At 46.1% G+C, this 19,127-nt stretch overlaps 1 protein-coding gene across 2 annotated transcripts in view; it reads right to left on the bottom strand.

Annotated features, from left to right (window-relative positions):
* The window catches only part of RASGRF2 (Ras protein specific guanine nucleotide releasing factor 2), a 130,574-nt gene extending 112,689 nt beyond the window's left edge, over nucleotides 1-17,885 (bottom strand). Inside the window, exon 1 of one of the 2 annotated variants that reach the window (XM_030257413.4) lies at nucleotides 17,466-17,885. In XM_030257413.4, coding sequence (XP_030113273.2) covers nucleotides 17,466-17,750 — 285 coding nt within the window. In that variant the 5' untranslated portion in view covers nucleotides 17,751-17,885. The remainder of the gene's footprint in view (nucleotides 1-17,465) is intronic. The other variant, XM_030257414.4, reaches the window with a different exon arrangement.
* Between the last annotated feature and the right edge of the window lie 1,242 nt (nucleotides 17,886-19,127).

Consider the following 19,127-nt stretch of genomic DNA (forward strand, 5'->3'; position numbering starts at 1 on the left):
CAAGCCCTGTGCACCCCAAAAGCTCTTCCCTGCCTCCCATAACCAGTGCCCTATTCCCACAGGCACCATGCTCAGCCTCCAGGTGACCACAAGACTTCTGCTAATTCTAGTTCAGGTGGCAATCCAGTCAAAAAAATCACTGGATTTTGTGTGACTAACTGCCTGGGAAGTCATTCATTGCCCATTTGTACTTGCTTGCTTTCATTGTAAGCGGCCATTCCAAATATTTCAAGTATTTAAGGCGTATAACAAAATTTGGCAGAAGTCCAATGTGAAAATTTCCTGAACCACAAAAGAAAGCTCTCACTGCTAAATAGGAAGGCTGCTACCATGTTATTTAAATAGGAAGGCTGCTACCATATAGTTGTATTTTTTAAGAAAGGCTAAATGTATCGTACACATACCCAGAGAAACTGATTTTCCTCAAAAATTATTGTCCTCTTTTGTTGTGGAATTATTGTGTATGTTTAAGGCATGTCATGGGACAATAATTGCTTATTAAACCAGCATATTTCCATCACGTACAATGTCTCCAATTCATGTAATTCCCTGGAAAACTCTACCCAGCCATCAGCTGCTGAGCCCAGCAGAGAGTGGAGATCAAACTCTTGGTGTGTGGTGGTGAAGCTGCTTTGACATAATCCACACTCCATCTGCTGCAGGAGCCAGGCTGGAACCATCCCACATTAATTACATAACAATTATGAATGGCAGGTAATTAATGACTTACAGCTTAGGGCTGACACTCCAGGTGCCTGTGCCACCTCTGCAGAGGTTTTCTCGTGCTCTCTGTCCCTAAATGTGCTCTCGGGGGTGCTCTGTGCCCCACCACACCAACCCACATCCCTCAGCCAGGCCGGGCTGCCTTGCCTGGGGCTCTGCAAGCACAGCTGAGCTTTTCTGGCCTCAAAAAATTAGGTATTTTTGGCCTCACTCATCTCTCAGGGCAGGCCATCAGGCGGCAAGCGTCGTCTGCTGACAAAAAGCTGCCACACACGGCATCGCTACAGGAGCACTGCAATCCCTTTTACTTTTATTCCACCAAAAAGTGCCCTAAATGAAAGGTCTGCAGCCACACACAAGTGCTCAGAGGCTCTCAAACAAATTGCAGGCTCGAGCCTCATGTCCTGCACATCAGCACTGCCCCAGGAAACAGCCAGGGCTCACACTCAGCCGAGAGAAGGCAGCAGAGCTCCTGTGTACAAAGGCAGGGGTGCAGCCCTGGAGCACAGCAGCTCAGAAAAAACAAATCAGGATTTTGGTGCTCATGGTGAAATGCTGAGCCAGGCAGCAGTGCCGGGATTGTGAGAGATCTCCTGTTCTGCAGCCTTCAGAACAGCTCAGAGCACACTCCAGGCATCAGCTTCCAGATCTGAGTGTGGGTGTCCACTGGGAGACCAACTGTAGTGCTAGTTTTCAATAGGTTATTTTTATCTTTTTTTAATAGATTAGATGGCACTGTATACTTAAAACAAAGATATTATTCCTGCTGGTTGACAACTAGTCCTGGAAAACCAGAAATTCTGGCCAGCTGGTGATGTGGCTAACTCTACAGGAGATGTGCAAGCATCATTTTTAAATCACAGCCTGTGGTAGGGACATGGAAATTACATAAAAATTTTAAAAACACAGGGCAATACTAGGTGTGATGGGTGCCAAGTACAGTAGGAAAGAATAATTCCTGCCACATTTGGAGGACCTTGATGATAGGAGTTATGTAGGCACGCCTCAAAAAGTACATTTAACTAAGTATGTTTAGGAAGTACATTTCAGGACTGCAGGAAGGAGCTCTTCCAGGTGAAGAGAGAGGGTTAAATGGGCTTACTTTGGAAACCTAACTTAAAAATTTTCCAAGGATTTGGGATACTCTGCCGCACTCTACAAGTTAATAAATCTAATATTTACTAACACAATTTTTTGTAATATTTAATAACACTAAAAATGCCATTTTTAGAACACTTATGTTTGCCTACAGACCCCAGCACATTCCAGCTCCAGAAACAACCCACAGTGAGCAGCAGCAAACCGAGCCAAACATGAAGCCAATGTTCCTTCTCCAGAACTCAAGAAAATAATCCAACATAAGTTTTTAAAGCAAATATTTCAAGTGCTAAGCCTAAGGATATCCTCAGGATGGATGGATGGATGGATGGATGGATGGATGGATGGATGATGGATGGATGGATGGATGGATGGATGGATGGATGGATGGATGGATGATGGATGATGCATGGATGGATGGATGGATGGATGGATGGATGGATGGATGGATGGATGATGGATGGATGGATGGATGGATGGATGGATGGATGGATGGATGGATGGATGGATGATGGATGGATGGATGGATGGATGGATGATGGATGATGGATGGGTGGATGATGGATGATGGATGATGGATGGATGGATGATGGATGGATGGATGATGATGGATGGATGGATGATGGATGGATGATGGATGGATGATGGATAGATGGATGATGGATGGATGGATGGATGATGGATGGATGATGGATGGATGGATGATGGATGGATGGATGGATAGATGGATGATGGATGGATGGATGGATGGATGGATGGATGATGGATGGATGGATGGATGATGGATGGATGGATGGATGGATGGATGGATGGATGATGGATGGATGGATGGATGGATGGATGGATGGATGGATGGATGGATGATGGATGGATGGATGAATGATGGATGATGGAGGGATGGATGATGGATGGATGGATGGATGGATGGATGGATGGATGGATGGATGGATGATGGATGGATGCATGGATAGATGGATGATGGATGGATGGATGGATGATGGATGGATGGATGCATGGATAGATGGATGATGGATGGATGGATGGATGGATGGATGGATGGATGATGGATGGATGATGGATGGATGGATGGATGGATGGATGGATGGATGATGGATGGATGGATGGATGGATGATGGATGGATGAATGATGGATGTGCTATACCATGTGGCACAGAGAGGTTTGCTGCCCAGGTGGTTTTGGTGACACAAATAAATACAAACAGCAGCCCTGTGTCTGCAGCAGGACTGAGCTCATGGGTGCCCCAGGGACATCACAGCAGCACAGGGTGGCCCAGCTTGATCCACACACAGACCCACTCATTGCATGGAGTTCACAGCACCCCAAATTTCCTCTCTCACAGGGCCAGGAACACCCAATAACTGCATAATTAAAACCTTCAGCTACTCCTGCCTGTGAAGGAGGACTGTATTGAGGCAGGGAGAGACCAAAGATTTCCAGCACACCCACTTGACAGAGGACAAGGGGTATGGAAGGAAAGGAGGAGAAGTATTGAGACTGTTTGTATTGAGACTCTTTTCTGCTAGAGAAGGATGTGGTAGCCTACTGACAGTTATTACCATAAGAATTTATTTCACGAGACAGCTCTTTTTCAATATAAACACTGTCTACAACCAAGCTTGCCCTCACTGACGATGTGACTTTCTAGTATCTCACTAAATTAGTTGTTGCCCTTTAAGTCCTTACTTAAAAAAAAAAATTAAAAAATCATCCCAAGAAACAATGTTATGACATACTCTATTGTGCCACATTGTGATCCCAACATTGAAAACAAGACAGGGTGCCAACAATTCCAGGCTGAAACTTTCCATAATTTTACCTTAGCAGCCTCATGCTTGTCTCAAATAGCTCATGGAAAGTGCTGGTACTCTAAGCACATTTAACACACTCCAGTTTCCAAATAACAACTAGAAATGAACTTATACTGACATTTTCATGACATGAGTAATCTACAATAGAAGCTGCATGTTATAAATGAAATACGTGCAGAACTGGATACTACTATTGATATAAGTATTACTTAGTAATAATTAATTTGATAGGCTCATGAATCAGGAGGTTTTAAGAGGGCAAAGGGGGCAGCCTGAGTCTAGTAAGTGTTTTTAATCAAATGAGTCAATCACATTTGAATACTGTTCTTTGGAAGCCCTCGAAACTCCCTTTCAAATATGTTTTCCATTAATTATCCACACTTCCCTCAGCACTCCACCCCGCTCATATCCTTCCTGACCTGGAGGACTTAAAAATAACCTAGAATCAAGAAAGAAAATCAGGAAATATAAATGGAAATGGCAGCTGATCAACCCTTAATAAAAGGTACATGGTATTAAAGCAGATCAGGCACCTGCTCCCACTTGATATATTTAGAAAAGTCTGCTGAAGTCACTTAGATTAAATAATCCACCACTGTGAAATAACATCAGGTAAAGGACAGATATTTAATTTATGTCTTTGATGTAAGAAACACCATTTATATATTTTATGAAAGTAAGTGGAATAGGAATAAACAAATCTTCACAATGCTGGGCTGTGCTAGGGGGTGTCCCAGCTTTATATGTGATGCACCTTCAGTACCAGGTAGGGATTCCCCAAATATGGCCCAGGGGGGAGAGATTAAATAAAAACCCACCTGAGTGAACAGCAGGGACAAGGAAAGGGTAAGGGAAGAATAGGAAAGAAAATGGGTAAGGAAGTGGCACACACTGGAGCCAAGGTGAGTCCTGGCATTGTCTGAACCTCATGAAACTGAACAACCACATCCCCTCTGTGCTTCCACCTCTGCAATAACACAGTCCAAAGAATTTATTTTACATTCCCCAGCGCAGCAGAACTCGGTATTTTTTAAAATATTGTTACTGTTCAGCACAAGGAGAATACAAAAGGCAGAAAACCACTGAATTACAGATATATTCCAAGTAACTCAAGACAAGGAAAAAAGGCTTCAGCTTGAGTTAGCAGCAGTTATATCACATTCTGTTCATTAGTGCATAAAAGTTTAAAGTTACATTTATTCTAGTTGCACAACTTTTTCCTGCTGCAATTTAAACATGAGCCAAGCCAGAATGACTACTTCAAATTTAAATCAGATGGGAAGCGATTAAAAAAGAAAACAACCTCTTTTACTCCCCCAGCAAATAAAAATTAAAAAAAAATTAAAAAAAAAAAAGTGAAACAGAAAATACATAATACATGCCACATACATGGTGCACTAACATGTGCATTAAAGGGAAAAAAAGCATGTTCAAAGCAAAGAAGGACAGAGTTTTCATCTTTTTATTTTGTAATAAACTCATAAGAATTCTGAATTTTTTTGTTATGGTTCTGAGCCAATAGTAAATATCTTCCAGAAAGAAGACGAGACTGATCACTGTACAGCAACTTGAAACAATGTCCTGGCATATATATTTCTTTTCACACGTGATTCCACTTCCTGACAACAAGCAGAGAGGAAAATTTAAGAAAGCAGAATGGGAAGCCTTGCTGGTTTTCCTAACCAAAAAAAAAAAAAAAAAAAAAAAAAAAATTCCTACTATCTGGGCCAGCAGTCCCATCTTAGAACTAAATGTCCTGTCCTGGGTGAAGGTTCAATATCATCTCTCACTGTCCTGGTCATTCTGAGAGGTTTAACCTGGCCATCCCTGGAGATATGAGGTTTGATATCTGGGAGATATCTGCTCTCTCCCAGTCCTCAGGAACCTCTCCCAGCCACCGTGACCACTCCACACTTCCCAAGGTTCACTCAAGCAAACAGTCTGGGTGCCACTGGACTGCCCTAGGATCACTGAAGAATATAAATGGACTCAAAGTCAAACAGGTTTGTGTTCCTGAGTCACTCGAGAATTTAGAAAATTCTGATTTTTTTAATTACACCACAGTAACTTATAGGAAAAAAATTGTCTGTTTTTATTGCATGTAAATGCCAAATGCTGACATTATTGTAAGGTGGGAAAGTATAAATACCAAAACTTGTTAGCAAAGATGAAAAACACTTCAAAAAGATGAGGTGCCTTACACTGCTCAGAATAAGAGGACTTGGTTGCTTACACTTCTCCACCCACCTCAAAAACAGCAGCAGAAAGTCAGGATTTCTCAGCCAGGAGAGCAGGAGATGCTCACAGCAAGAAATAAAGTGTGGTTGCCCTGGAAGCTGCTGAAGGAGCTGCACAAGCAGGACACAAAGAATTGGAGAATCCATGGAAAGCACACAAATGATGAACAAAACCCTGCGCAGGTTCTTGTTCTGCTCATAGCTGGAGTCCCTTTCTGTCCTGCTCCTGGTGAGAGCAGCACAGGGACTGACCCAGAGCTCCCAGCCCTGCTCACGGGGCAGCCTGCAAGCACCACATCAACATCTGTGGGGCAGAAACCAGGCCAGGAATATGCACCAAAAGCAGTTTGAAATTTACATGAGGCAAAACAAATGCTGGAGGGAAAGGGACAAAGAGGGGGACACCACAAAGAGGGAGAAAATGTGTGAACAAACACTTGACATTACCCTGGCAAGGAATGTCGATTATTAAAAAACTCATACATTCACCCTTCTAATGCAAGTGGTATTAAGGAGATCTGCTATAATTACAAGCAACTTACTCACAAAACAAATATTAGGAATAAAAACCCTTACAGATTTCAGCCAAATGCAAACCCCAAATGCCTGAAACTATGTGAAACAACTGAGACCAGCAGGACCAGGGAAAGCCTCTTGCCTGGAAGGACAAACCTGCAAGGGGCACCCAACAGGTCTGAGAGGAAAATGAAGCCGTGAATTGGAGGAGAAACAGCCCAGACACTGGACAGAGGACCTGGCCCTGCTCAGGTGTGTGCAGAAACCTGCAGGTGACACTCGTGGGAGCCACTCCTGTGTCACCCGTGCAGCACAGCCGCGCACCGGGCAGGCTGCAGGGATAAACAAACACCCGAATGCCAGCAGATGGGATGGAATTCCACATCTCAGGCTGCTTTGTGCCTGCAGAAGTTCCAGCAGAGAAACTGATTCACCAGGAGGCCACGGGGTCAGAGGGGCTCAAGAGGCAAGTACCTCAGCACACAGATAGCCCAGATAAGCTTCCTTCTGCCCTGGACCACCCAGGTAATGAACACACGTCAGATACACATTCAAACACCCTCAGAAAATGTGAAAGGAAATGTAAAAAATCAAAGACACATTTGCAGAAAGTCAGTGATTTTTAGGAAAATCTGCTTGAAGCAGTGCTAGGAAGATACTTTACTTTTTCCCCTGTCCTATTCATGGGAGGTAAATATATCTATTTGTTTCACACAGAACCACCTGGCATCCCTCTGAGTTTGTCAGGTTGATGCTTTTCCGGTTACTAAAAACAGAGGCCAGAGAATGTTAAGAGAATAAAAACCAGTTATATTTATTGAAGGAAATTCAGGTACATTTTGTGCAGGCAAAGCCCCCCCAGGGGCTGCACCCAAAAATGAACAATGGGTCATGAGTTTTCATAATTTTATAAGTTTGGTCCATTTGCATATTGGGGGTTAATCTAACAATTACACCTTCAGCTAATAAGTCATTTACCCCAGGTTTCTCCCCCAAGTCACTTTTATTTGCATTTCTGGGCCCTGAGGCAGTGATGTGTCCTTGATTGCCAGGCCTGGAGAGGAATTGCTGTGTCTGCCCAAAATGGGACAGCAGCAGCTGGCACTGAATATGGAGCTTAGAGTTAGACACTGAAGAACTGCAGGATCACAAAATCATGAGGAATATACAATATCCTAAGGCAGGAGGTGTCTCAGAGTGGCCGCTGTGCCTCGCTCCCTTCGCTGGCCCACGGCCACAGGGATGCATCCAGGCGAGATCCTGTGTCTGCAAACAACTCCAGCATCATCCAGGGGTGCAGACAGGGCTCTGGCAGGTCTGAGAAACAGCTACCCACTTCTCATAAATTTAGAAAGGTTTATTAAACCTTATCAAAAACACAACAGAAGACTGAAGAGAGAAAATGTTACGGCGCCAGGAGCAGAGGATTTTCCCACCATGTGCTCATCCACACAATGGAGGTTTCACCTTTTAACCCTTTTTCCCCTCCCAAAGTTCTGTCCACCACTCTTCCTTCACTGCCCAGGGGTGGGGATCTCTTCCTTAAATCCTGACTGGAGGTCAGATGTCGCCACAGTGACAAGCCCACCCTCCCAAACCTCCCAAACCCAGGCCAGCCCCTGATAACACAAGGGGGTAAAACATACCTATAAATCTATAAAACTTTTCTTAACCTGTATAGAGGATATTTGCCCGTTAATTTCTTCTGTACAGATGATATTTGCCTGTTAATTGTGCGAGTCAGCCATGGCATCACTGATCCATCACAGGTCACATCAGGGGCTGCCCCGGGGCCAGCAGGTGATGCTCCTGTGGAGCTCCCACCTGCAGCAGGCAGCAAGGACATGAGCAAAGCCCCCACTCAGGGCCTGCAAGCTTGCACCCAGCACAGCAGGAGAGCTGCACCCAAAAAAAAATTGTCTCCGTGTGGTTGTTCCCACAGCCGAAGCCGTGGGTGAAAAGCTCCACTTCTCAAAAGCTTTTTTTTTTTTTTTTGTCAGTTTCATGTTCAGTTTGGGGGTTTTAGTGGTCTGTTTCTCTGGGTTTGTTTATGGGGTTCTTTTTTGTTTTATTTTTTGGCTTTAGGTTGCAAAGGCAGAGGAGCACTGTGTTGGAGGCTGCCTGGTGCAGCGTGCATTCAGCTCCAGGTGTGCAAACACCTGCAGCCCTTTTTGGCAGCTTTTTGGGAGCTCTCTCCTCTCAGCACACCCTGGCTCAGCCACCACACACAGGTGAGACCTGTTCTGATGCACCTCTCCTGCACACTGATCAGCAGAGCTCAGGAATTCTTACCCCACGTCCTGCGACGCCTCTAATTACATCATTCTTCACCCCCCTACAATTAATACATTTATTTTCACAACAGCCAGTGGGGTAAGAAGGAGTTACTACAACAATGGTCAGCACAAACCCCAGCAGTTTGGATGCCTGGTGAGACACAGCCACTGATCTTTGGTGCTTAAGTGGCACTTTTGTATTTTAACCATTACATTCACAGGGAATGTTCTGCCTCCCAGCATGCCTCCCTCCTGAGCCAAGCTGGGTCCCCAAAACAAGGATTAATTGCCATTATTGGTCACAACCACAATTCCTTCACAAGAAAGGAGGCCCTGCTGTTTCTCTCAGCCATCATGTACTTGTTGGGCCAAGAAAGCACAACTGCAAGACCTCAGTGACACAAAACCAACATAAATATCTAGAAAATCTCTCACACAGGGCTCAGTTCCACCCAGGAGCCCTCCCTTGCCTGCTGCTCCTGATCCAGCTCTCAGAACAGGACACAACGCTTCAGAAATCAAATGCAATTGGTGATCAATGGGTGATCAGCTCCTGCATGGATCAGCCCCGGCCATCAGCACTGCTGTTGCCTTCACCTGCACACAAACACCTGCATGGCACAGCTGGTACTGCACAGTGTCCCTGCTGCACTCCTCCCTCACTGCTTTTCCACCATTCTCTCAAGACAGCTTTGCAGTCTACACAATTTTAGTTCTCCCCAACAGATTTATTAGGAGGAAGCATTTTTAATAGTTCTCTGGAATTGTTCTGTGAGCACCACGTTGAAGAGAACATGACTAGTGCAAAAGAAGGTTGCAATTTTCTCATCATGCCTGAGCCTCCATGAATGCACAGGGTTAAAAATAAATTCTGACTCCATTCAGGAGGGCATCAGAGACATCCTGTCAAAGGTGCTGAACATGATCCCCACAATTCCAGAGAAGAAAATAAAATCTCGGGCGTTTGCTGAAAGAGGAGAAACAACCTGTGTAAGTCAGAGGAAGTGAAGAGAAATTAGAAAGGAACAGAAAATGTGGCCACCTCAGCCATCCTAAATTTCCAACAGGTGAGGGCCCAGCATACTCCTGAGATATCAGAGTGTTATGAATGACAAATAATTCACATTTACGTATTGGCTTTTGCAAGTTATAATTGATCACCAATATTCTGACATGGTACTACTTGTAATTCCTTTTAACTGCTTTTTTGGTGTATATATATAAATCAAGGTAAATTAAGCGAAATATATATAATCTGTCATCTTATTTATACACTGTATAGTTACACTGTATAGCTTATAGAAATAGTAGTGTGATAAATATATATTACATCTTAGGCCTTAGCATAATATTAAAATAGACACTATGTAAGGTAAAAATGCTTTTATTGGTGTAAGTAACTCAAACAAGAGTGTGAAATAGCTATGTTATTTCTCACATTTGTACATTATCTGAATGATGACATTGCAGTGACAAAAACCAGGACACAAAGGGAAAAATTTGCTACCCACCCTCCAGTTATCAAGCAGTGTCAAAACAACAGAATGGAGCCTCGAGAAGAAATAAAATATATTGATTTAATCTACTGGATGGCATGCAGACAAGTCAAAGGTTAAAACCAAGCAAAAGAAATTCCTGGAACATCTAAACTCACGAAAATGTTTGAATATGCATAACTCTTGTTAATATGCATTTAACCACTGTAATAAACAGTACATAGGGAAATTGTTTTAAGCTAATGGTGTGCTTCTGGCATTTTGGCAAGGCACCCCAGCACTGGATATTGTCCCTTTTATCCCTTACTAAACTTTGATTACATTTTTTTTGAATAGTGAAACTTGTTTTTCATAAAAGAGACAACAGCAGGAGTGTGGTGTGGTTTAGGCTCCACCATGGGAAATGTCAGAGCAGAGGCAAACACCAGTTTGGGATGGGGTGACCCGCAGCCTCTTCCACTTTGTTGTTCTTTCAATTCCCAGAACTGGCCCCGCTGGCCAGGACCTCCCTGCCTGCCCTCGGATCCAGCTCAGGTGGGGCTCCCAAAATCCTGCCAGCAGCCCCTGTCCCCCACCTCTGCACAGGTGCAGACATCCACAGAGAGCCAAAAATTTACTCACAAAACGCCAAATAGAGGCACAGCATCTTAAAAGTGCCGTATAATGAACTAAACGTAATTAATTAGAGCAATTCAATGAGCTCGCTGAGTTTGAAAGATTGCAAAGGGCACGCTGCAGTGCAGTGGAAATCTTGCAGTAATTCAAGAACTTGAATCACACTAGTTCAAGCCTGCAGAATAATTAATCAATCATTTCTGTTACTCAGACATTATATCACACTCAAAAATCTCAGAAGGTAAAAAATGGACAAAAGTCACAGTTCCACAGCACCATGAGCAAAAAGGAGATAATATAATTCCAGATTTTTTTCAATAGGTGCAGCATTTACCTCTTAAAATGCAACCCTTTTTTTTTTTTTTTTAATATGTAGTGGAGCTGATCAGATCTACCACAAAAAAAAAAAAATTAAAAAAAAAAAAAGCCTTCCAGAAGTAAAATTAAAAATTGTAATAGAGCTCAGTTCAGAACTGGCAGTTTATAACACTTCCTAAAAAAAAACTCAGTTGGTTCTGAGCTCATGGCAAACACCAAAGGAAACTGAAATGGCTGGACTGACTTGGGGAAGCCTCTGCTTCTATAAATACTGATCCTGTAGCTCAAACAGAAAACCTTGCGGGATTGGTAAATCAAAAAAAAAAAAAAAAATTTTTTTTTGCAAGCTCAATTGGAAGCATATGTTCCTACACATTTAGTGCAGAGGCACAGTGTTTAAAAAACCCATCCCTCAATCAGGAATGACTGGTAGACAGAAATATCTGGGAAGAGATGCTCCCCAAAATCTCATGTTCCTGCAGGGACAGGGACAGGCAGCTGCTGACCCACAGCCCCACCAACACCAGCACTGCTCTCCACCCTGACAAACCCTGCCCAAAAAAACGGTGAAAAAAAAAAAATCCGAGTTTAAAAGTTAAATCAAGGTAAATTAAGATTAATGAAGTACAGTTATTCAGTAAATTAGGGACTGAGTTGCTATTTCTGTGCTCAGAATTTGCTTTCTATAGATCTTCTGGTACATTTGAGGAACTAAACAGATACGGCCAAATCGATGCAGCTCCATCAATAAAGGAGACAAAGCGAAATGAGCAGCAGCGCTGGCTGTAAGGCAGGTGGAAGAATGAAATTCCTGTTAAACTGTTGGAGTGCTTTATCTGAAATTTATTTGGGTGTTCTCATCCCCACCATGAGCTGTGCTGCAGAAGGAGCTTCTGGTCACCTGGCATGTTTGAGGCTGGGGCTGTGACTATCGGATCTAATTCTTACAAGGAAGAGACTCAGTGACATTTTCAGTCTTCAGGGATTTTGCATTTCCAAGTGAGGTCTAACCTGTGCTTCCAGTCACTGACATTTCACCTGTTGGCCAAAAGCATTTCCCAGCAACTCCACAAACAAGCCCTTGCCAAATGTCACTTGTCTTGGGATCTAATTATCATCCAGTAACTTAATTACAGGTTATGCACTTCTGTTAGAGCACATTGCAATATTTCAGGATCTTACAATGCCTCGCAGGGAAACGCTGAGGACCTCAGCCCATGTTTTCTATCCAATAAAACTTTGCCTCAAAAAATCTGATCTCATTACCCTCAGTCCTTTTAATTACTCTCTGACATTCAGGTGGGGTCTCTTGTTGCCTTTCACCCTGAAGGGCGACCAAAAGTCAAGAACAGAAAACAAAATGGACCTGGCTCAGGTTCCTGACCAAAACCACTTGATGTGCATGAAAGGTTGCCAAAGATTAATAATAAACTATTAAATGTCATCAATGTTGTCCAAGCTATGTCTGTGCAGATTCAAGTAACCTTTGAGGAGGCATGTCAAGAATAAAAACCAAAAAAACAGGTCTACCTGTAACTCGATTATCAGCTGTGTAGGTTCCCCACACAAGCACAGTTACAAACCCTTTTGGTAACGTGACAGAAGAAATATACTTTTTCAAGAGTTAGGAGGAAACACCTAAATTTTGGCAAATAAATATGGCTGTGAGATTTTCCTCTTCTTCTCCTTATTCACAAACTGTGCTCACTGCTGAGCGAACACAAAACATTTATCAAAGAGCAGAGCTCAGTCCCTGGATAGATCACAGCAGGGTTTTTACTTGTTTGTTTGGTTGATGGCTTGGGTCAGGTTCTCTTTAGTTAGTTTGTTTGTTTGGGGGTTTTATTAATTTTTGTATTTATTTCCCACCTGTTGCCTTAGGTCACAGGGGACGCTGTAAATTCACTTTTCATTTCTTCACAACCCCTTGGCTGCAGCTTGCATGAGGCACAGTGCCAGGGACTCGTGTTCTGCTGCCCCCAACACAGACCAGAAGAGTCTGAATATTTGGGGAACGTACCCAGAGCTCTGATGTCCCATGACAGTGACTGAGGGACAGCAGGGGGACAGGGACAACAAAGAGCAGGTTACCCCAAAGCTGTCTTCACACGAGAACCATTTAGAGACTCTGCCATAAGAAGGTCTTACAAAAACCTTAACCCCAAGACCACTAACAGCCATCTTTTTTAATTAACTCTTTCTGTTGAGGGTAATCCATTAAAAAAACACAAAACTTTAGAGAAAACAAAAGCACAACACATCTTTATTTCCTCTCAGGTAATGAGGAGAAAAACTCATCTATTATTTCATAATTTCTCCTGAAAATTTTTAAAATGTGGCGGTGTCTGGCCTACCTTTCACTGGAACATCACAGGGAACTCCCTGCCCACATGCAAGCAGTGAGATTTATGGACAATACTAATCCTGAAGGTGTCAAAAAAACCCCAACACTCCTCAGCCATCTACAACATTAAACATGCACAGGATGCTGAGCAACTCGGCGGGGGGTTACCCAAAAAAAACTGAGTAACTTTTAATTAATTTCATCTTCATTAAAAAATGCCCTTTAAGTGCTGTTCCTTGGTTAAACATAATTAAAGTAGCTGAAGGTACAGCAAAAGCTGGTGGTGGCATGTGCCAAGCAATAAGTGTAAAACAGAGAGGATCCACAAAATCTGTGTGTCCTCCACAAAACCAGAGCTGCAGCAGGCAGAAAAAAAATTCAAATGATTGGATTCTGTTAATCTGTGGGAACACAGACCTAATACTGCATTTAATTTTGCTAAGTGGGAGGAAGATTATTGCAGGCAAGATACAAAGAACATCTCTGCTCCAATCATGCAACATTTACAACCTTAAATACTCTGAGACAGTTATTAATAGCAGTATCAGAACATTTCCATGTATTCAATGCACAGTTATGAAAGAAACTAAACACACAGGCCACCTCCCAACGCAGACAATAATAATAATGTTAATATTTACATTCCTAATCACTTGTTTCCAGTAGTATTTTAAAAAGTAGCTGTGAACTTGCTGGATAAGTGCCAGCCTTCTGTGAAGCGCTGCAAAAGGCATAGTTTGGGGCATTTTGCTTTACTTTTGAAAGAGACTGACCCCTCACCAAGACAGAGCCAGCCATTCCAGAGTTTCTGAAAGAAAAGCTGAAATGGATTCTCACCAAGACTCTCAGTGCCACTTGTTGGGGCTGCACTTGTTTACAACTCTCAATTCCCCCGGGAAGAAGCAGTTTAACTAAAATCAGAAGCTATCTGCATGTGGTATTCACATCTCCTAATTTGCTGATTCGAAACTCAGCCTCTTCTACCTTGTTACTCTTTCAATAAATCTATGTCTTCTTTTTTTGCCTGAAATGTGAAATCAGAGTGTAGAGCAACACCTCTTTGGTGTTTACGAAAACTCTTCCAAAATGTGAGGGAGATCAAAACACTTTTATTTAGAAACAAGAATTCCCTCTGCAGATCATTTAGTATATGCAGCATACTCAATTTCATCACACATTTCCAGAATATCAGTCGATTCACTCTTTGTACAGTCATCATTAAGACAGGTTCTGTACATTTAACAGATTTTTCTTTGAAGCAAATATCCCTCTGAAGGAAAAAAACATAGTAATATGGTAATGGAAAAGGCAAAACAAGTGCATTCTGCCATTGCAATTGTTTCTCAAGCCCTTAATGCTGCAAAACCAGAATAAATCTTATGGAGGCATTTGGCATCTTCCTCAGAGCGGTGGCTCCTGTCACACCTTAACATCCCCAGCAGCCCCAGCAGGGTGGAACGTGTCACTGTCCAGCACCTGGGCTGGCTGGGAGATGGGCACCACACCTGGACACATCTGGTGGCCAAAATTCTGTGTCCTGTGCAGGACAGCACAGCCCAGCCCTTGTCCCACTCAGCTCTGACAATTTACAGAGTTTCACGTGGCACTTGACCTGACAATCCATGCCCAAACAACTGAAAACCAACATTGAGAGGATCTGCAAGATGTGGAAAACAAAATCTATTTGTCCTCCAAGCATTTTCCATAATCTTTATTATGTAACTTGGAGAAAATGCATTGCTTTTTCAAATATCCACTCAAGGTATGCTGATGAAGCTCTCTCATGTGATTATTTCCTCTTTCTCTCCCTCATTTGTGTAATTCTATAGCACATATCACTCTAATATCTGAGTTAGTCAGATAAATAAAACCCAGACTAAAGGAGAAAACTTTTGTCTTTTGTCCCTCCTTTGCAGAAGAGAGATCTGATTCTTCAAAAACTGCCACAGAGCAGTTTTTTTTTTCCTTTTTTTTTTTTCATTCCATTAATACATTTGTGTGGTGAAATCAAAGCAAATTAAATTTATACAGTTTTTTTTCACTGCCAAGAGTTAGCATGTGCAATATCAACATTTCATTATCATCTGATTAAAGTTTGCCTGCCTCTGTTAATAAACTGAAGGTTCATGGCTTATTGCTTTACACCTTTCAGAATGTGAGTACATTTTCTAAATGGAGGAGGCTGCTTAATTTTCAAATCTTTTTCTTTTTCATTCTTGCCTTGGATCAGTTTTGGCCACTGAGGGAATTTCCTGTACACCTCAGCAAAGATTTGTGTCTGTATGGGTATATACAAACAAAGGTGCACTTCAATGATTAAACATCTGTAAAAGCTACTAATACTCAAAAGCTTTGAATAAAGCTTGGGATCAAGCAAAAGGTGAAGGAAAAAGGATATTTTCTGATGATCTGTCTTGAAAATTGAAACGAGCATCCCATGAAAAAAAAAAAAAAAAAAAAGCATTCTTCTGCCTCTTTAATAGCAGTCTGCTATTCTTGAAAGCACCAACATAGCTGATGTCTGAGGCAATAAAAGCTCAGCTTCCTGCCCTGTAATTATTACTAGATGTAATTATGAACAACTCATTCATCACTGTAAAAGCACAACTTAAGGCTCCCAGAGAACAGACATGGAAGGGATTTGTTTTCAGGCAGTTCTCTCAGTCAAGCTGTAATTTAACAACGCCGCTGATAAACAAGCATAGTAAGCCAATGTAAAGAAGGCAGGGCAACATCCATGTTTAATATCATCTGGGGATCCTCCAGTGCTCGACTTATAACGCTATAAAAACATGCCTCAAAGCAATAAGCAAGAATTGGAGGGTGAATATGACATAAGTACAACCATCCCAGCTCCCCGAAGTTTGCTCACTTAACCATGAAACACCCGGAGGCTGCCTGAGCTCACCAGGTTTATTTATAGGTGCGGGGGAAAGGCACAAATATAAGACGAGGCTCTGAGCTCTCCTTGCAAAGTCACCAGTCCAGGACAGCTCAGAGATGTGCTGGGTTTCAGGACGCGGCTGTGATCTGTGTCACTTTCTCAGCAGCGTGAGGAAACACCTGCAGCCACCCAAACTTCCCCAAACCAGCCCAGCACCCGTGCAGCGGGGAAGGCACCGGGCACGCCAGGACCAGGCTGGAGCACATTTCAGACGAGATCAAGAACTCAGATGAGGCAGCAGGAGGTGTGTGGGTAAGACACCCGGTCTCTCTCCACGCCGAGCAACCACGGCGTCCTTTCCTTGCGGTTATGTAATGCACGGGAGTATTTAACCACTCGCCGCTCTGACACACGCATGTCACACAGATCAGCTTGGGCAGGATCAGCTGGGGCCGGCGGGGCAGGAGGAGGGCAGGAATTCGGCAGTTCAGGGGAAGGAATCCCACCCGAGCCCCCGCGGTCCCGGGCCCCGGTTCGGGCGCTGTGCCACATCCCCAGCCCGGGCACGGCCGGCTCGCCACACCTGCCTGGCAGGGAAACCTCCCGCTCCCGTGGGATGCAGCAGGCTGCAATCAGGGCTCGGGCTCGCCCAGCCACCTGCCCGGCTGCCACACGCATCCCCAGGGAGACTGAGAGCCTGTTTTCCCCCTAGAGCATCTCCGGGAGAGGCGGCAGCCCCACAGGGAAGGGCTCAGCGCCTCCTCAGAGTGCCCCCGTGCCGCTTTGGGACTTTGTCCCCCCGCCGCCTCGCCGTGCTGAGTTTGCCGAGAAATGCACCGCTGCACGGCAGAAGTGCATCGAGACAACCCAACACCCGCTCCGCGAGAGGCGCCTGGCCGAAACTCGGCCGGGGGTGGAAACAGAAGGGCCAGGGAGGAACCCAGAGCCATCAGCGGGGACTCCAGGACCCCCGGCTCCGCCGCCCCGCGAGTTCCTGCGGCTCCCACCCGCGCCCCGAGCCGCAGGAGCTCCCGGCGGGTCGGGCCGGGGGCGGCACCGCCGGGGGCGCGGGGGGCGGCCCGAGAACCCCGCTGTCCCTCCCGCTGCCCCCCGGCCGCGGGGCGGTACCTGCTTGTCCAGCGCGGCATCCTTGGCGCTGCCCGCCGCGCATCCCTTGGGAGCGGCCACCCGCTCGCAGTTGCAGCCCTCCAGCATGTACATGCCGGCGGGGCGGGCGCTCTGCTCGCCCTCGAAGTAGAAGAGCACGTTTTGGTAGAGGGCGAACCACTTCTCGTGCCAGCGGTTGGTCTCCGCCGTCTTCTTGCTGAGGTAGCCGCGCTTGGTGCCCTCCTTGCGGGCCAGCAGCGCCAGGTACAGGGCGTGCCCCTCGTTGTACCGCACGCTCTTCTGCATCGTGCCCGGAGCCCGCGGCCGCGGCAGCCTCGCCGGGCGCTCACGGAGCAATTCATGGGCTCCGGCACGCACCGACGGGGCGGCCCCGGGCCCGCGCCCCGCCCGAGTGTCCCCGGCCCCCGCCCCGCCCCGCCCCGCGCCGCCTCCCACCGCCCCAGGCACCGCCGCCGGCGGCGAGCGGCCCCCCGGGCGCTGACGTGGGGGATCAGCCGTAAATCCGCTTTGGAGAGCGATTTAAAGAGCAAAGTCGCCGCCGCCGCAGCGCCCGGGTCCCTGCCCCCCGCCACCCTTCCCCCCATCCCCGCATCCCTCCGCTCTCCATCCCTCCATCCCCCCAATCCTCCATCCCCCCAATCCTCCATCCCTCCATCCCCCCATCCCTCCATCCCCCAGTCCCCCATTCCTCCATCCTCCCATCTCTCCATCTCTCCATCCCCCAATCTCTCCATCCCTCCATCTCTCCATCCCCCCATTCCTCCATCCCTCCCTCCCCCATCCCTCTATCCCCCATCTCTCCATCCCTTCATCCCCCATCCCTCAGGGATGCGGAGCGGGGGTCGGGCGGGGGTCCCCACGGGCAGCGCAGCGCTCGCCGGGCCGGGCCGGGAGCCGCGGGGTGATTTGGGGCTGCCCCGCTGTTTCTCGATAGTTTCCGCCTTTTCCATTCTTGGAGCGAAAATCTTGGAAAGCGGCAGGGCCGGGCGAGCGCGGCCGCCGGAGCCGCTTAACTTCGCTCCCGAGCTGTGCCGGAAGAATTAAAGCAAAAGGCAGCAGAGAAACCCGAGAGGAACACCAGAAACCTGTCGTTTTAACCCGAAATTCACGCCCACGGAGGCGCGGGGGAGCGCCGCGGGTGTCCCGCCGGGGGAACCCCAGCCCCGCTGTCCTCGGGCTCCGCGGGGCGCGCAGAGAGTGCCCGGCCGGGGCTGGGGGGCTGCGGGGCTGCGGGGATGTGGGGCTGGGGGCCTGCGGGGATGCGGGGCTGGGGGGCTGCGGGGATGCGGGGCGGCGGGGCTGGGGGGCTGCGGGGCTGGGGGGCTGCGGGGCTGCGAACGGGACCTTTTCCAGAGAGGTCGGGGAGAGAGGGCGGCTGGCACACGCAGAAAGGAAAATCTGCGGTGGTGCTGCGGGTGTGCTCCCAGCCCGGGCTGGCAGCAGCTGCCGGTTCCCGCACAGCGGTACCCGTGCACCTTCGTTATTGCCAATAAACTTTGGCCAGGGAGCTGGCGTCCAGAATTGTTTTACATACAACATACCAGTATGGAAATTTCTACCCACTAACAGCACGCTGCACCTTTAATTCAGCGGCTTAAACTTCCTCTTAGGGTTCTTTCAGGAAAAGCCTTGGAACTCTTTCGTTTGAAAAGGTATTTTGCA

This window comes from Taeniopygia guttata, chromosome Z (assembly GCF_048771995.1).
Source record: "Taeniopygia guttata chromosome Z, bTaeGut7.mat, whole genome shotgun sequence".
NCBI classification, from domain to species: domain Eukaryota; kingdom Metazoa; phylum Chordata; class Aves; order Passeriformes; family Estrildidae; genus Taeniopygia; species Taeniopygia guttata.